Source organism: Dromiciops gliroides, chromosome 1, assembly GCF_019393635.1.
Source record: "Dromiciops gliroides isolate mDroGli1 chromosome 1, mDroGli1.pri, whole genome shotgun sequence".
Classification (NCBI taxonomy): Eukaryota; Metazoa; Chordata; class Mammalia; order Microbiotheria; family Microbiotheriidae; genus Dromiciops; species Dromiciops gliroides.
In genome coordinates, this window is record NC_057861.1 from 680,568,669 (window position 1) to 680,587,860 (window position 19,192).

The 19,192-nt window shown below is 43.0% G+C and overlaps 1 protein-coding gene across 1 annotated transcript; it reads right to left on the reverse strand.

Annotated features, from left to right (window-relative positions):
• Positions 1 to 1,432: 1,432 nt before the first annotated feature.
• LOC122753548 (zinc finger protein OZF-like) lies at positions 1,433 to 12,834 on the reverse strand. Its single transcript, XM_044000981.1, has 4 exons — positions 12,499 to 12,834; positions 6,949 to 7,075; positions 4,565 to 4,714; positions 1,433 to 2,886 (listed from the first exon to the last, which is right to left on the reverse strand). The coding sequence occupies exons 1-4, from the start codon at positions 12,832 to 12,834 to the stop codon at positions 2,183 to 2,185; spliced, it is 1,317 nt and encodes a 438-aa protein (XP_043856916.1). The 3' UTR covers positions 1,433 to 2,182.
• Between the last annotated feature and the right edge of the window lie 6,358 nt (positions 12,835 to 19,192).

Genomic DNA, 19,192 nt, shown 5'->3' on the forward strand with positions numbered 1-19,192 from the left:
CACCATGACCTAGCAGTCACGAGCATCTTGCTTTCTGCCCACCCCTGCTTTTCACCTCATTCTTAGGACACAAAAATCCAACCACTGATCTCAGGAATGGTGTGAGAATCGGCAGCCCTGGCCATTGCTCTGGAACCGTGTTGCATCCTCTTAATGGTGTATAAGCTCTGTGAGGGCAGGGATACTCGTGTTTTGTGTCTCCCCAATGCCAAGCACATAATAGGCACTTAAACGTTTGCTGACTGACGATTGAAGAGCATCTGGAAGTTTGAAACAACTCCTATGAGAAATAAAAGAGAGCCACCTGAGCTGAATTAAATGATTGCTGAGCAGCAGTTAGAGGATAATGAGAGTAAGATGCCAAGAATTTGTCCTGGGACCTGTCAACAGGGTTTTGGAACTTTCTCCAGAATCACTTACTGTCCCTGAAGCCAGAATGACAAAATGGACTGTGAAAGTGACAGGCAGCTGGGGACTATTAAGAGACTCAGGAGCCTGCAGGAAGACAGGTCATGGCAAACTGGCCATGGGGACAACCAGGAATCACTGAAATATCCAGAAAAGGGGAATGATGTGATAAAATGGTACTTGAGAAAAATTAATCATGCAGCTCCATTCCTAAGGGCTAGCCCAGAAGAGATTTAGGGCAGAGATGAGATGGAAGCTAGTGGAAATCCATTACTGTGAGCCTGTGATGTGCACTAAGTGCATTAAAGGGCCTGGCCCACATGGAGCACTCCATAAATATTAGCAGAATGAATTGTGAATGAAATGTTAGTTTCCGTTTCACAGGATTTTCACAGTTGTTTGATTGATCCTGACCAAAAACTTGTGAGGTAGGTCAGCAGGCAGTATTATTTACACTGTAAGTGAGAAAATTGAAGTTCTGAGGCTAAATGCCTTTCCTACGGTCACAAAGCTAATGAGGTGAAATAAGTGTTTCAAATTCATGTCTCTTGGACTTCAAATCCAGTGTCTTTTTATATAGCATCATGTCCTTCCTCCCCCAATGCAAAAAACGAATTTCCTTACTACTACCCTTGTGGGAATTTTTGTATTTTTTCTCCAGACATGTAAATCTAGTCTTGGTGAATTTTTCCAGCACATTTTTCTGCCTGAAATGTCTTCCTTTTTAATGCAGCTCAGAGTACTCCAGTACTTCCCAGACAAATTTCACCCAGCTCTACCTATCATCCTACTGGATGTCCTCTGGACTCTTTGTGTCTATTGTAATGGCTGAAGGGGGTTTAGCTATATTATATTCACTTGTGTTTCTTTATCTTACTCTGGCTGGGAAAGCAGAGCCTAGCTCCTACTTCCATGTTCCCTCAGTATAGCTGAGAGTTCTTTTTAAGATGATGAGACTTTGTGTAGGTGACACAGAACTCATTAACTCTTCATGCAAACCAGTCATCTCAAACTCAGAGATCTTTTATTTATTGTGTCATTAACAAACTACAGCAAAAAACAAAAAAACAACTTCAGCAACCAATGCCTTAAATGCAATTGCATTCACTCAAGAGTACATTCTACAAGGGCTATAAAGTGCCCAAGTAAGCATCAGCCTTCTCTGTTCAGGTCTGAGGTGGGCAGGAGGAAGATTCCTGTCCCTGTCAAACTAGTCTACATTCAGGTTCTCTCTCACACTTGCAAGGGGAACTTCTTTGGTTTTTAGGGAGTACTGAATGAGAAGGGATTTGCAAATGGATGGGTATTGTGACATCTGAAGAGGTGCTAACCTCTTCAGAGCTAGCTTATGAGGCACATGAGAACACCAGTTTCATTCTTAGTTATACCTTGTTTTTGAACAAAAAACAGCATCATAGTTTGATCGCCAACTTCACTGAATAGTCGAAGAGTTGCCTATGAACAAGGTACTTAACTTCTGCCTGGATCCAGAAAGAACTGTGAAAATGGGTAGAGGTTATGGGGAGCTTGATTCTAGTGCAATCTAAGTAAGAACTTCCCAACAATCAGAGCTATCCCAGAACGGATATGGCCTGCCTCATGAGGTAGTAAGTTTCCTGTTATGAGAGGTGTTCGAGCAGAGGTCCAAAGACCACTGGTCAAAGATGTTGTAGAGAGTTTGGATTAGATAACATCTGAAGTCCCTTCCCACTGTAACTCTCTGACTTGGGAGTATACACTTGATAGCCACCCCTTATATGCTAGAGGTTTTGCTTTAACTCCAGTCAAGGTCCATCAGTCCATACAGCAGGCCCTTGTAGTGCTGTTTCTTGGTGTGCACCTTAACGTGGGCGGTGAGCTTAGACTGCTTGGGAAATGACTTATCACATTCACTGCAGCAGAATGACCTGGCCTTGCTGTGGATTCGAAGGTGACCCTTCATGTCTGCTTTCAGACGAAAGGTCTTGTCACACTCTGGGCACTGGAAAGGCCTCTCCCCTGTGTGTAGCCTGATGTGCTCAGTGAGATGACAATGTTTGGTGAAGCCCTTACCACATTCACTGCAGGAGAATGGCCTTTCCCCACTGTGCCGGCGCTGATGGGCCTTCATGTCAGCTTTCACTCGGAAGCTCTTGTCACACTCAGGGCACTGGAAGGGCCTCTCCCCCGTGTGTATGGGCAGGTGTCTGAGCAGATGCCCCTTCTGGTGGAAGCTCTTGTCACACTCTGGGCACTGGAAGGGCCTCTCCCCTGTGTGCAGGCGCTGGTGCCTGAGCAGTCGGTCCTTCCGGCCATAGTTCTTGTTGCACTCAGTGCAGAAGAAGGGTTTCTTTTCTCTGTGTACCCTGATGTGATTGGCTAGTTGAGACTTGTGGGTGAAGCCCTTGTTACACTCACTACATCGGAATGGTAAGAGCCAAGATGAGTTCTGGTTTTGAAAGTTTTCTTGTTCTCTTGAACTTGAAGATCTAGAATTCCCTGGAATTAAAAACAAAAAATCCTGTCAACATTCATGGCTGTGTCATGTCAAGGCTAAGGGACTTACTACATTATAAATGTATATTGTATATATGTGTATACACACACACTCCCAGTGTCAAGGGGCTTATTGTGTGAATCAAAAGTCCGACTTTACGTAATCCTTTGTAACCTATAAAGCATTAATTTTTTTTTAAGCAAATTAACATCTCTATGTCTTTAGCAAAGTAAGACATTCACTCTGTGCTGTCCTAAAAATCCAAAATTTTATTGCCAGAGATGCTCTGGCTTTGCTCCTAAATTCATTTTTCATTTCATTATCACGAACAATTACAGACTGATGAGACCCTATTAAATACTCCCTATTCCTCATTACATATGATAAAGTCAAGGATTTGAATTCACCTATCTAGTAACATCAAACCCTATGAGTCCATAGATTCCTCTCTTGAAGGTGGTCAGTCATATGAATTAAAATACATTGGAAGGCCTGAGTATATCTTATCTACATCTTTCCTAGTCTCTGATGTGATTTTCATTGAAGTCTGACAGGGAGACTCAGAAACACTGTTAATCTCAAAAATTCTACCACAAAGTTCAAGAAAAGTTTGCAGGAAGATATAACTCTGGAAGAACAGTGAGTCTCTAAGACTTTATATATACTACCTCATGTGATTCTTATAGTAGTCCTGTGAGGTAATGCTTTATATGCTGTACAAACATTATCACCCACATTTTACAGATGAGTAAATTACAGTTCAGAGAGACTAAATGAATCGAGTTAAGTGGTACAGGCAGGAGTGTAACTCAACCACAATACCATGCTGCTTCTTTTAGAGACCATGAGAAAAAAAGGGACCAGGAGGAACCACCTTGTTACATTCTCCTTCCTTTGCAGATTCAGAGCTGACATTTCAATTGCACTACTGAGCCAAAGTCTGTTGAGAATGTTTTGACTTGCCCCCCCCCCCCCCCGACTCTTATTGATATGGAATATCTTAGCAGAATACTATGCTACTGACATAAGTGGATCTACCCTTTGGGAGGAAATCAGATGCTTAAGTTATTTATTGACTGAAATAATAACACTGAAATCGGATGCTTTTGCCTCTTGTAAGGAATAATTATCCTAGTCATATTGTAGGCCTTTTTACCCCAACAGAATGTCATTTATTTTAGTTAACTAAAAGCAGGGTCAAAATTCCACTGACATCCGAACAGAACTATATGTCTTTTCCTTCCTGCCTTGTGGAGCTAACAAGAGGACTCAATGCTTCCTCACCCTGGAGCAGAGCCTTCAGTTTTAGAGATCTAGTTCCTGTTTTATTTAGCCACTGGAAGGCAACAGCCAAAAAGAAGCAACACATTTTGTACTGATATTACAAATTTGACTCCCTAACCCATGTGAGATTTTTTCCCCAGAACGTAGAATTTCAGGTTTCTGAAACAGTAGAAACAGGACAGAGCTCCTGTCTGTGTATGACCCATGTGTCAGGGAAGTTGCTTGGGGTCTGGAGCTCTGTACAGCTGATCTCTTTAACTGCTCTCTTAAAGCCCAGCCCTGCCCTGACATCAAATCTTGGTTCAGGGGGACACAAAAGGAAGATTTAAGTCCCAGAAGGAGGAGAAGCTGAAGGTGTCATCCTCAGCTTCACTCCTTTTACCTCTTCTTACTCACCAGAAAACACCTGCCCTTGTGTGCTTTTCAAGTCAGGATACTCATCACCAGTGGCTGGTTCTCTTGTGTCCAAGTGTCCCTGGTCTCTGATGAATGGCTCCTTCCCTTGTTCCATCAGAGTTATCAAGTTTGGCTTGGGAATGGCATAGCCTGCACAAAGGCCACAAGACAGCAATTAAGTTTATTTTTCTTTAGGTCATCAGAAGCACAAGTTTTGGGTATACCTATACAAAATGGAGGCCGTCAGATGCTAAAATAGAATACAACTGTCCACACTCTAACACTGGGTTTCTAGAGTGATGCCCAACCTATCTGACTCTAGCTTCTTCACCTCTCTTTCTCTTTTTTTTCCTGGTGGGGCAATGAGGGTTAAGTGACTTGCACAGAGTCACGCAGCTAGTAAGTGTCAAGTGTCTGAGGCCGGATTTGAACTCAGGTACTCCTGAATCCAGGGCCGGTGCTTTAACCACTGCACCATCTAGCTGTCCCGATCTTAACTCTTTCAAACCTAGTTTCCATTCTAATAACTCTGCTGAAACTGTTCTCATGAGAGTCACTGGCTAAAATGATCAGCCACTACTCATTTCACATTCTATTTGGATTCTTTGCAGACTTTAGCAATCAAACCTTTCTTCTGAAAATTCTTCCACTAGGAAGCATTTCCATTCTATTCCAGCCCACAGAGGTTGTTCCCACTTCTGGACACTGCATTACTTACAGCTGGTAGTTTGTTTCACCTCATGACAAGTCTTGCATGGCGGAATGTATCTCTTGTAATTTAGAAGCAAGTGTGGCTGACTGGACAGAGTGCTAGGTAGGGAAGTCCCAAGAGCCAGCACCTGTCACTGACACTATCTGGGGAGCTAAGGGCAAACTAACCCCTCTGAGCTTCACATAACTCTCCCAAACAGGAAGTTCAGGTAGGAAGAGGGCTGGATTAGGACATGTAAGTGACACTAGCTGTGGGAACCTGGGCATTCTCTAGATTTTATCTACTAACTCATGGTCATGAGTGGGGAATTCCCAAGCCATGCATTTCCCCATCTTCACAAAATCTCAGCTCTTTCCTACAAGTTACATATGTATATTTATATCCTATGATGTTTGTTTATGTTTTAGGTCTTTTTAAAGAGATTACTAGTTCCTGGTAGAGTTAGCAGGTTGTGTGTTTTATACTGGTAAGTATGAGAAGCAGAGTGGACTAAAGCAGGGGTAATGAAATTCAAATAGAAACAAATTTGTCAGAATATTGACTTAGAAAATCCAAATTCAGTGGATAAAGCACTGGCCCTGGATTCAGGAATACCTAAGTTTAAATCTAGCCTCGGACACTTGACACTTACTACTTGTGTGACCCTGAGCAAGTCACTTAACCCTCGCTGCCCTGCAAAAAACCCCAACAAACAACAACAAAAAACCTCCCCCAAACCCAAATTAACATTATCTATGTTGCATTGTATTTTTATTTTATTAAAGTTTTCCCAGTTACGTTTTAATCTGGTTTCCCAATGCATGTGTGTTTTATACCTCTTTACAGAAGACAGAGAGAACTGGACCTGGAGTCAGGAAGATCTAGGTTCAAGTTCTCCCCCTACCCTCTTGCTCCCTTTCTCTTTTGTATCTAATTACACACAAATACATATGTACATACATAATCTATGTATTATCCACAAAATCAAATATAGTGCTCTTCATACAATAGGGATATATTTTTCAGTCATAATAAGGTTAATTTTCCTTGATGGCACATGGCAAAGCAGGAGGCCTGTGTAAAATTCTGTTTGCTGTTTTTGACAAAATGGGTCCTAAAATTTAGAAGATATAAAGCTATTAAAAGGAAAGAATGAGGTGATGCACTTCAGGATGGAAAACTTGAGTTGTCATTTGTCCTTGTGGGTATTCATGAGATATTTATAGAACTTAAAAGGAGATGATGACTGATGACTCCAAACGAGAGAAGTGAGGTAACTAAGATTGGCCTGAGGACTATTAGCCAAGCAAAAGACGCAGACACCACCAAAAATATAGAAAAATGCTGTAGGGCAGATATTTCACTTGCTAGGCTGGAGCTGGTGTGGTGACAAGTTAGACCAGTGTGCCAGCCTGAGCATGTACAGTAACCAACACCTCCAAATGTTAAGTGATCTTTGTCAATATCGATGACAGCTATTATGTGTTAACAGTTTCACTTTTGTCTTTGTAGTCCTAGCACTTACCACCTTAATAAATGTAATGAACTGAACTGAACTGAGTAATTACCCAAACTGAAGAGCTACCTATCCATGCATTAAGCTCCAAGCACTTGAGCTTGGTGACTTTTTGAAGTGTTTGCCAGTATCTGGTTCCATAAGACACCCTCAAACCTCCTCATGAAAACATCTTACCCAGCGAGATCAAGGTCTCATAATTGGTCTTCACTACATCCTTGTAAAGCTCTTTCTGCCATTCCTCCAAGGTCCTCCACTCTTGCTCTGTGAAATACATGGTCACATCGTCAAATGTCACAGGCACCTGGAAACACAAGCATAAAATACATTTACCTTCACTCTTCACCACTAATTCAGAAACATCTTTTTCTTTCTTAAATTCCACTTTTATATCTTTCGTTTTTCTGTTGCTATAATTTCTGAAAGTAGTCCTTCTTTCCCCTACTCAGTAAAACACTCTGTCACAAAGAATAAAAAGGAGGAAAAAAAAGCAGCTCAGCAAAACCAACCAACACATGAAAAAGTGAAAAAAAGCATTTATTAAGTGCTTATGGTATGCCAGGTGCCAAGCACTGGGGATAAAAATGCAAAAAGGAACTTGCTTTCTCCTAGGGAAGGATAACACATAAGAACACTGGTGGTCAGGGAAAATCACAGGTAATTGATGGATACAGTTCTAATGGAGAGTGCAGGACTCCACGGGGGAAGCTGGGGTGCTATGTCCAAGGCAAGAGGATGGTGCAACAGGAAAATGGCAATGGGATTTGACAACATGATACCCATAGTCCCCTACTCATGAAAAGCGGAGAGATGGAGTTTTTCAGTTCTTCTATTGGGTCATTACAATTAGGTTTCTTTTTTATTCTATTTAAGTTGTCATTGTGTATATTGTTTTCATGGCTCTGCTTACTTCAATCTGCATCAGTTCATAAATTTGCTTTCCATTTCATTGCTTTCACACATGGTGGATGTTACAGAGTGCCTTCCACGAGATGAATGTTTATCATTTTAAAGCTGACTTCAGGCCACAAGAAGGCTTGGGTGTAGATACAGCCTCCAAAACAACAAGGACTCTTTTTTCAAATGCAGTAATAATGGTGGTGGCAAATCAAGTGATTTGCATTGTGGGAAAAAACCCCAAACCTAAGACCTGTTACCCTAGGGAGACAGAATTTCCTAGGGATATCCTGAGAGCCTTGGGCAAGTCTCATCTCTTCATACCTGTTTTCTCATCTATAAAACAAGGCAGTTGGACTATACAGTCTTTAAGTTCCTTTTTGGCTCTCTATTAAAAAATCCTACTCTGATGTCTATCCCTGCTCTTCTCCTTCAAGGTCAATCAAGGCCCAGGGCCCAGACACTAATTCTCTTGCCATCTGACCTCCTGCCCATGCCACCTCAGCATAAGACACTGGCTTATGCTTTACTGAAAACAATGAGATCATCTATCCCATCCTCCCTCTACATTCTACATATTAAAATCCCTAAAATATCACATCCATTCTCCCCTTCTTCGTTCTAGTCTTAGGAGAAGTGCCAAGGCCAAGGCCTATACTTGTGCTATTGTTACAATCCCCTTCCAGTGTTGTCTGGGAGCTTATTCCTTCAGTTCTTCTCATTCTCTTATTTTTGGTCATTCCTTATCTCTTGGTTCCTCCCTTGTGGCCTATAATTTTTTTTTTTTTTTGGTGGGGCAACGAAGGTTAAGTGACTTGCCTAGGGTTACATAGCTAGTAAGTGTCAAGTGTCTGAGGCTGGATTTGAACTCAGGTCCTCCTGAATCCAGGGCTGGTGCTTTATCCACTGTGCCACCTAGCTGCCCCAACAGCCTATAAATGTTTAGATCTCACTCATGTTTAAAAAAGAACCTTCACTTTATCCTACCATCTCCTCTCAATAATCATCCCTCTCTCATATTCTACAACCAATTTTTAGAAGAAGCTATCTGTACTCATTGCCTTTTACTTCTTAACTCTTACACATTTTTCCACCTCACCACTTGACTCATCCTGTCCTCTTGTTACATCTTTTCTCAGCCCCCATCCTGTTGGCCTACATGCAGTGTCAGAACTTGATGACACGCCCCCTCCGTCAGGGTACTCTCTTTGGGGGTTGTCATGACATTGCTCTCCTGCTTAGTCTCTTTGAAGGAGTGTTATCCTAAGTGTGAGAGTATTCTAGGTTTTAGTTCTGGGTATTTCTCTGCACTCCTTTATTGATCTCATCAGTCTGCATATGTCAACTCATTTTTAGATAGTTTCCTAATCTATATATACAACCCTTTTACCTTTCCTGAGCTCTTGTTCCATATCACCTGCTTGCAGGAGATTTCCACTTGGATAATTCATAGGTATCTCAAACTCACCAAGTTTAAAACAGAACTTGTTATCTTTCCCCCAAACCTACCCTTCCTTATATTTCTATTTCTATTTTAAGGGTATGACTATTCTTCCAGAAAACCTAGGTCTGCAATTGCAGTCATCCCTGACTCTTCACTCTTCTTCAATTCCTGAATACCTAATTAGTCAGTAAGTTGTCTGTGCTAAGTCAGATGAACAGAATGGTCCCCTTCCCTTCTCCAGTACCAATCAAATCTTTCTAACATGCTGATGATAGATAATAAAATAAAAAACAAGCATTTAGTGTTGTAGGAGGATGTGTTGGGGAGCCAGACATAATTCAAGTACTCTGGAAAACTGACCCATACAGCAAGAAAATTGGATAGAAATAAAAATATTTTGGACAGGGAATGATTAAATCTGAATAAATTCAGTATGAAAAATGATGCCATTTTGTCCTTCTGGTGAATAGAACCCAAACACAGATTTATAAAGTGGATTAATAATTTTCAAGCACAAAAGCTCACAGAAATCAATTCATGTTATTTGGGGGGGGGTGAGGCAATTGGGGTTAAGTGACTTGCCCAGGGTCACACAGCTAGTAAGTATTGTGTCTGAGGCTGGATTTGAACTCAGGTCCTCCTGACTCCAGGGCTGGTGCTCTATCCACTGTGCCACCCAGCTGCTCCCCAATTCATGTTCTTTTAAATGGGGGAAAAGGTCTGTGGAAAAAGGTCTTGAGTACTTTCCAAGAGCCTACAACAAACAACTTAGCTGGATTGCTTCCCTAAAATCCCAAATCATGATTCATTAAGGCCTGAAATGTGGTTCTGTTCTAATAGGAATTCTATTTGCCCCGCTGTGTATATATTGATTCACTCTTCACAGCACAGGCAGTATTTACCTGAGGAATTTTTACTTCTTGTGTTCAAAACTGAGTCATTTATTCTTCCCCCTAGTACCTGTAGGATGAAATATGAAGTTTGCTTGCTGTCTGGCATGCCCACCTCTTCACACGTCCCCTTTCTATCATTTTGGTTTTCATACACATTACTCATCTCCTGGCACTCTGAGGTGCTGTTGTTCACAAAGGATGCTCCGTGTCCCATCTCCATACCTTTGCACTGGCTTTGCCCCCTGCCTGGAAAGCTTTCCTCCCTCATTTCTGACTCTTTGAATCCCTGGGAGACCTTTCCTGTTTCTACCCTGAGATCCCAAACCCCAGTTGTGAATGTCTTTTCCTTCAAAGTTATCCAGTCTTATATCTACTTAGTATCTTGTAGATATGTATAGTTCCATTAGACTCTAAGCTCCCTGAGGGCAGGGGCTGGTTCACTTTTGTCTCTGTGCCCCCAGAGCTTCACTGAGTGCCAGGCACTTCCCTGACTGATCTGAAAGGCAGTCTGTGAAAAGGGCAGACAAGATAGGGAAGGAGTGGACAGGGAGAGATTGATGTGGGTAGCAGGGCCCAGGAAGGCTTTTTGAGGAGCTGGAGCCCTTTGGAGGCATGTCCAGGGCTGGAGGAAGCTTGCCTGGGAGAAGGCTGAATGTTCCTAGTGCCAGGACTCCTGGAATGACAAACACCAATCACACTCTAGTTTGAACCACCAGAACAGCTCTTTAGCCTCAACAGAATAGGTTTGGGCATGGTGTGGGCCAACTACCTGAGAACCTCCCACTGCTCAAGGCACCTGGATATGGCCTTAAATGCTCTTTCAGCTATACTTTGGGGAGGGGCAGCACCACTTTTAGGGACCCCTGTGTTGCTGCCCTGAGGAGCCTGCTTTGGCCTTCCTGAAACCACAGACCAAGGCCTGTTTCAAAGCCAGGCAGTTACTAGTAGCAGAGGTGTGGACAGTGATAATCCTACGGCTGTGAATCTGAAAATATAAATAGTGAGCAAGGAGTATTCCAGCTTCCCAACCTAGACCAGGTTCCACTCAAACTAGCCAACCTGATGCTCCCTGCACATGGCATTCTACCTCTGGCCTCAACACTATTAGGCTGTTTTCCATGTGTGGAACATTCTTTATCCTCCTACTCATTCATAACTTTTATATCTTGACTGTTTTTGTTTTTAGCAAGAATGCCAAAATCCATAGCCTTTAGTCCCTCCAGCAACCTGTCTAACTTGCTGGCATTTAGAAAAGGATCTCATATTAAAGTACGAGCTACATTAATTCATTGTTTTAAAACCTTGTGATTCTTAGCACCTTCTGTATTCTGGGGCTTGGTAAATTCAGGCTATTCCATCTAAAGCAAATCTTTCTTCCACACGGACTCTTGGCTATTCTCCTTGGGTTTTTTTGTTTGTTTTTTGTGTTTAGGGAAAATGAGATTTAAGTGACTTGCCCAGGGTCACACAGCTAACTAGTACATGTCAAGTGTCTGAGGTCGAATTTGAACTCAGGTCCTCCTGAATCCAGGGCTGGTGCTTTATCCACTGCGCCACCTAGCTGCCCACCTAGGCCATTCTCCTTAACAGAGGTCAGCTCCTCCGCTATTGAGGGAAGCCTAGGTGAGTTTTTTGCCTTGGCCGATGGTGATGATCAGAGCTTCAATGAACAAATTCCTCTCTCTGCGGACACTTGCACCACCTTAAGATGGACACGGAAGGCACGTTGCCGGGGGATCGCCCGTAAGGCCGCATTTTGCTCCACAATTACTTTTTAATAATCTACAGAAACAAACTGTGGGATGCCGTGCCTCTTCACTGGTGGTTTCCAGGCTTTCCTAGTGTGAAGTACCCTTTTTCGTGTCAGTTTCTGCCCCTCCCCTCTCCCTCCTGCACAGAGCAGGTGCCTAATAAATGCTCATTCCGCCTCCCGCTCACAGCGGGACCTCGGGTGGGGCCGCGGCGTATTTTAATATTATTTTACTGCGTCCAGGGCCAAAAAGATTCATCTCCACGTGGCCGCTAGGGCGGGCCCGTCCTGGTAGGGCTAGGCCCGAGTGGGGCCGGCCGAAATCCTTCACAAAAGCCTTTCCCTCCCTTTCGGTGGACGGCTGCCGGCGTCCCCCGCCCTCCCCGCCTCCTTCCTCGGGGCCGCGGCTCCTAGGTCTGCCCTTCCCTCCACAAGCCCTGGGCCATGGATGGGCAGGAGGCATGGGTTCAAATCCCGCATCAGTTCTGCGGAGTTAGCAGTGACTGTCTCTCCGGGCCTCTTTCCTCCCCTACAAGATGAGGGGGTGGGGCCTCGACGGCTTCTCCCAGGTCCCTCCCAGCTCTAGCTCTGGGATCCTCGGCGCCCGGTCCTGAGGCCGGGAGCAGTCCCTCCCGCAGGCCGCGGGCCCTCCCCGAGAGCTCCGCCTCCCTCCCGCCTCTCGTCCCGGACCTCCTGCCCCGCCTCCAGCCTCTACGGCCCGGCTCGCCGGGGGCCGGTCTTACCGGAGCAGGCACCCCCGGGGCCATGGCCTCTTCGTCTCCTCGGCCCGAGCCGGCTGTCCGGCGGGCGGAGAGCGGCCCCGCGGTCGGTCCGCCCAGCCGGCCCCACGCGCTGGGACCCGCTCTGCGTATGGGACACGCGCCCCGCCGGCCAAAAGGAGGGGCTGCCCTTCGCCCCCCGGAATCCCCTCCGCCCTCACAGCGCCCCCTGCGGCCGGAAGCGAAACGCCCCCGAGCAGAAGCCCGCCCCGCCCCTCCTGCCCGGGCTTCCCTCGGCCCCGCCCCTCCTGCCCTGGTTTCTCTAGGGCCGCGGATCCTTCGCTTCCAGTTCTGATCCATTGCTGGCCTGTATAGGCTACCTTCGATTCTGTTGAAAAAACAAAATAAATTTAAGTGCGAAATACACAGTGCTCTAGACACTGGAGAGACAGAAAAACCTGAGCTTGTCTTCAAGGAATTAACATTCTCCTGCTAGGAGATACAACAAAGATAAAGAAATATACACAATTATGCCTAGTATAACACACACACACACACACACGTAAATTTCCCGTTTTCCCACTTCAAGCCTCAATTTGTCTTTTTGTAACTTCCATGCATTACTCCAAGGTTTGTCCTCTGGGGCCAAGCAGAAAAAAAGCCTAATCTCTTCTCCAAAAGAAAGGCCTTCAATAATCAGACAGCTGTTACATTCTTCCAAATTTTCTCTTCTCTTGGTTGGCAAAGTCGTAGTAAGATTACTAGGGGCAGCTAGGTGGTGCAGTGGATAGAACACTGGCTCTGGATTCAGGAGGACCTGAGTTCAAATCCAACCTCAGACCCTGGGCAAGTCACTTAACCCCAATTGCCTCACCAAAAAGGAAAAAAGACTACTTTTCAGATTCAATCACCCAACCAGTTCTTAATCCCTCTAATTGTACCACAGTTGAGCACTAATTTCACCTGATGCTTTTATGACATTAAGTTGAGACTCTTAACCGTCCTTGTCCAGTTTATTGGTGACCTTCCTAAAATAAACTGCCTGTAACTGAAACCCATATTTCAGATGTGGTCTTACTAGTATGGTCCAGTATGGTGGGACCATCACCTCCTTGACTACTGCTGTACTGCCTAATTTTAGCTCAAGGTCACATTACATTTTTTGACTGCTGTATCACAATCCCATTATCAATTCACTAAAATTTCCATATCTGTTTTAGACAAATGTCCATCCAACCATGCTTCCTTTATCTTGTTTTTATGTAGTTGATTTTTTTAAATCCAAGTGCAAGATTTAACATGTCTCTCTATTACAGTTTACATTATTAGAGTAAGACAACTAGATCCCAATCTATCAAGATCTTTTGGAATCCTGACTGCCATTCAGTCTCTCTCTCTCTCTCTCTCTCTCTCTCTCTCTCTCTCTCTCTCTCTCTCTCTCTCTCTCTCTCTCCCTCCCTCCCTTTCTCCCTCCCCCCCCCAGCTTTGCATTATCTGTAAATATCCATGTAGGTTATGAACATCCACATGGTTCTATCTGGATGTAATTCACAAGCAAGAATAGATAGATGCCTCTTGAGTCTCCTTCTCCAAGGGAGATGTTGATTCTTGCCAGGAAGCAGGGGGCTGGGGCCAGAAGTTGGCCACTGTGCTCTCCTCAGAGAGTGGGGATACCAGGGTAGGATTATATCTATCTGCCTTAAATATTGTTAGTCTAGAGGAAGTATTTTTTTGGTTCAAGTTGTACTTTGATCACTATCCCTTAATGGGAAAGGCGTGTCCCAAGCTATGTATCCAAGTCATGACTCCCTTTCTCACCAGATGCCAGTTCTATAATGAACATACATGGTGAATGTATCCAAACAGATGTCAAGCCAAAAACTAGAGAAAGTATAGATATAAGAATATATGCCAGATAATACATAGAGTGAATGATCTCTCTTACGGGGGGTGAAATAACTCAGCTCAACCAAGAGAATCTCAGATCTCAGGTTTCTAGTGTACTAAGCTGGGGTCAGGAACATGATCGAGGTACTGCCTCCTCTACATCTAATCTTCTACACAGTTTTTTCCCCTTCTAGGAACTTGAAGAGAGTCTGAAAAAGCATGTCTTCTCTCTGTGAGCTTGAAGACTGAAGGGCAGAATTTCTCTTCTCTCAAGCTCTCACCAACTTCTCTCTTCACTAAAGCAAGAACTTGGGTTTTTGTCTTTCAAACTGCTTGTGAGTGATTTCAATTCAGGTAATCACACCTTGCCTCTGCAGCACCCCTAAACTATTAGATAACCTCACTCAACTTTCTTTTCCTTTTCTCACTAGCATCTTTCTCTTATAATTTTATCTTTTCTTACTTTTTTTGGCTTACCAACTACTTTTTCCTTGAGTCTTTCTTCCTTAGGCTTTTACTCTCAAGTGTACTTTTTCAGAATGTCCTCCCTAAGTTCAAATTGTTCTATAACTTAAAAAAGTTTCCCCAAATTTCTCTTCCTTAACCACTAGCCTTCTTCACAATTCCAAAACCCTTCAAACCACCTTAACGATCATGAAGAAAAACAACTTTAAAAGACTTAAGAATTCTGATCAATTACTCCCAAGAACTGATGATGGAGCATGTCACCTAATTCCTAAAAGAGGTGATAGATGCAAGGTGCAGAATTAAGCACATATTTTTGGACATGGCAAATGTTGGATTTGTTTTGCCTTACTGTGGTTATTTGTTGCAAGAAATGTGAACTTTTTGATTCCGGAAGGATTTGAGGGGGAAGATGTAAGTTACTGATAATATTACCCTCCAAAAGAAAAGAAGGTCATTGAAACATTTTAAGAAATACACAAAAGAGGACAGAAGTTCAAAAGGAAACACAAATAAGACAGTTTTGAAAAAAAATTGAATTTATTACATATATTCTATTTTTGAGCAGAGGCAAGGTAATTAGGGTTAAGTGACTTGCCCAGGGTCATATAACTAGTAAGTGTCAAGTGTCTGAGGCTGGATTTGAAGTCAGTCACTGGCTCCAGGGCCAGTGCTCTATCCATTGTGCCATCTAGCTGTGTGTGTGTGTGTGTCTCTCTCTCTCTCTCTCTCTTCACACACACACACACACACACACACACACACACACACACACACACATTTATTTATTTAATTAATTTTTTTGCAGGGCAATGAGGGTTAAGTGACTTGCCCAGGGTCACACAGCTATTTAGTGTCAAGTGTCTGAAATCGAATTCGAACTCAGATCCTTCTGAATCCAGGGCTGGTGCTTTATCCATTGCACTACCTAGCTTCCCCCTATATATATATTCTTTTTTAAAAAATAACAATAAAAATTTTTATTTAAAGTTTTGAGTCCCAAATTCTATCCCTCCTTGGGGTGGTAAGCAATCAGATATAGGTTACACATGTGAAATTATGCAAAACATTACCATTGTAGTCATTTTGTATAAGAAAACTTGAATAAAAAAATGAAAGTGAAAAATAGTATGCTTCAGTCTGTGTTCAATCATTATCAATTATTTCTTTGCAAGTGGATAGTATGCTTTATCATTAGTCCTTTGGGATAGTCTTGGATCATTGTATTGCTGAGAATAGTTAATTCATTCACAGATCTTCATCAAACAATATTGCTGTCACTGTGCAACATTGTGGTTCTGCTCACTTCACTATACATCAGTTCATACAAGTCTTTCCAGGTCTTTCTGAAATCATCCTGCTTGTAGTTTCTTTTTCTTGTTTTTTTTTTTTTCAGCAACAAACATTGATTTTATTTTCCAGTTACATGTAAGGGTAGTTTTCAACATTCATTTTCATAAGATTTAGAATTCCAAATTTTTCTCCCTCCCTCCCTCCCTCCCTTGCCTTCTCCCTCCACAAGATTGCAATCAGGTTATATATGTACAATCCACAAGTGTTCTTTTTATCAGTTCTTTCTATAAGGGTGCATAGTAAGCTTCCTTATTAGTTCCTTGGGATTGTCTTGGATCATTGCACTGCTGAGAGTAGTTGTCATTCATAATTGCTCATTGAACAATACTGCTGTCACTATGCACAATGTCCTCCCAGCTCTACTCACTTCACTATACATCAATGTTCATTAGTCTTTCTAGGTTTTTCGGGGATCATCCTGTTTGTCATTTCCTGTAGCACAAGACCATTCCACTACAATCATATAACAGCTTTTTCCATCATTGCTCAATTGATGGATATTCCCTTGATTCTCAATTCTTAGCCTCCACCAAGAGTTGCTATAAATATTTTTTTGTACAATTTCCCCCTTTTGTCTTTTTCATGATTACTATTGTTAACTATTTTCCTTCCATCCTATTCCCTTCCCCATGATATTTATTCTATTATCCATCTTCTTTCATCCTATCATTCTTCAAAAGGGATTTGCTTCTGTCTGTCCCCTCCCCCACTCTGCCCTTCCCTCTTTTGCCCCTCTCTCTTTATCCCCTTCCTCTCCCATTTTCCTGCAGGGTTAGAGAGATTACTCCACCCAATTGAGTGTGTACATTATTCCCTCCTTGAACCAGTTTTAATGAGATTGAAGTCTTTGAGCCAATTCTGATGATTGTTAGGCTCATTTACTGCCCAGATTAAACAGATTACTCCACTCAATTGGGTGTGTCTGTTAGTCCCTCCTTGTGGCAGCTCTGATGAGTTTAAGGTCTTAGAGCCTTTTCTGATGAGTGTAAAATTTACTTACTGCCCTGCTCCTCTCCCATCTCTTCCCCCACTCCATAGGCCTTTTCCTATTTCTTTCATGTAGGATTTCACTTCTGCCCTTTCCCCTCCCCCAGTGAATTCCCTTCACCCCTCAATTTAACCCTAAAGATGTCATCACCTAGCCAAGTGACACAGTGGACAAAACATCACCCCTGGACCCCAGGGTATCCTAGCCAAAACCCAGCCTCAGACACAAGACAGTCACCCACTGTACGACCCTGACCCCGGGTATGTCCCCCAGCTCCAATTTTTTATGGTTCTCTAGGGTCTTGTATTTGAAAGTCAAATTTGCCATTCAGTTCAGGTCTTTTCATCACAAATATCTGAAAGTCTTCTTTTTCATTAAAGTCCCATTTTTTCCTGTGAAAGATTATGCTGAGTTTTTCTGGGTAGGTGATTCTTGGTTGTAATTCCATTTCCTTTGCCCTTTGGAATATCATATTCCATGCCCTCCGGTCCTTTAATGTAGAAGCTGCTAGATCTTGTGCTATCCTGACTGGGGCTCCACAGTACTTGAATTCTTTCTTTTTGGCAGCTTGCAATATTTTCTCCTTGACCTGAGAGCTCTGGAATTTGGCTGTAATATTCCCAGGAGTTTTCCTTTTGGGATCTCTTTCTGAAGGTGATCGGTGGATTCTTTCAATTTCTACTTTAGCTTCTTATTCTAGAATTTTGGGGCAATTTTCCCTGAGAATATCTTGGAAGATGGTGTCTAAGCTCTTTCCTTGATCATGGTTTGCAGGTAGACCAATAATTTTTAGATTATCTCTCCTGGACCTATTTTCCAGGTCAGCAGTTTTTCCCAGAAGATATTTCACATTGCCCTCTATTTTTTTATTAATTGGGATTGGCTTTATTGTGTCTTGGTTTCTCATAAAGTCACTGGCTTCCATTTGTTCAATCCTCATTCTCAGGCAATTATTTTCATCAGAGAGCTTTTGTACCTCCTTTTCCATTTGGCCAATTTGACTTTTCAAGCTGTTGACTTTTTTCTCATGTCTTTCCTGCATCACCCTCATTTCTCTTTCCATTTTTTCCTCTACCTCTCTAACTTTATCTTCAAAGTCCTCTTTGAGCCCCTCTATGGCCTGAGACCAATTCATATTTTTCTTGGAAGCTTTAGATATAGGGGCCCTGATGTTGACATCTTCCTCTGAGGGTGCCCCTTGGTCTTCCTTGTTACTGAAGAAACTTTCTATGTTCCTCACCTTTCTCTGTCAGCTCATCTTGCCTTTCTTTTACTAGACTTTTAGCTCCTTAAAGTGGGGCACTGTTTCCAGGCTGCAGTATCCCAAGCTTCAGAAGTCCCAGGTGGTATGATTTAAGGAGGATCAGGTTCTTCACTCACCTGGCCTGTTCCCTGGTCCTTAGATGACCCCAGACCAACTTGCTAATCAACCAGCTTTGTGTGTTGTGGTTGTTAGCTCTGAGGAGCCTGTGCCCCTCCCCCACCTGGGCCACTGCTACTCAAGCCTACCTCCTGGTTCTCAGCAGGGGTATAAAATCCAATTTCTTCCTTAGCACCAGAATAGACCCCTGTAGTCTCCCCCCTGCCCAGGGCTCAGCCCACTCACCAGACTGTGGGCTTAGTTCTAGACAACACTGGCGCTTCAGCTGATTCAAAGGCTCTGGGGGTCTGCTTCTCTGGTGAGGCCTTCCTGGGACTGGATCTGTGTCAGGGTGATTGTGGGGTTGGGCTTGACTCCTGTATTAGCACAGCAGCTCCCTCCTTCTGACCTTCCAAGCAATTCTTAGTTAGAAGATGATTTCAGCACATTCTTCTGTGAGTTTTGCTGCTCTGAGCATTTTCCTATGGCATTACTTCTATATATATTCTTAAAAAGCAAGTTATATATAATAGATTCACAATTTTGCATATAATCCTCTTTTTATGTTCTGCTTTGCATATGGGAATGTTTCTTTTTGGTGTTAATTAAATTCAGATTTTAAAAATTTTGAAAAGAATGTAAACACCTTTAATCAGTTGGTCAAT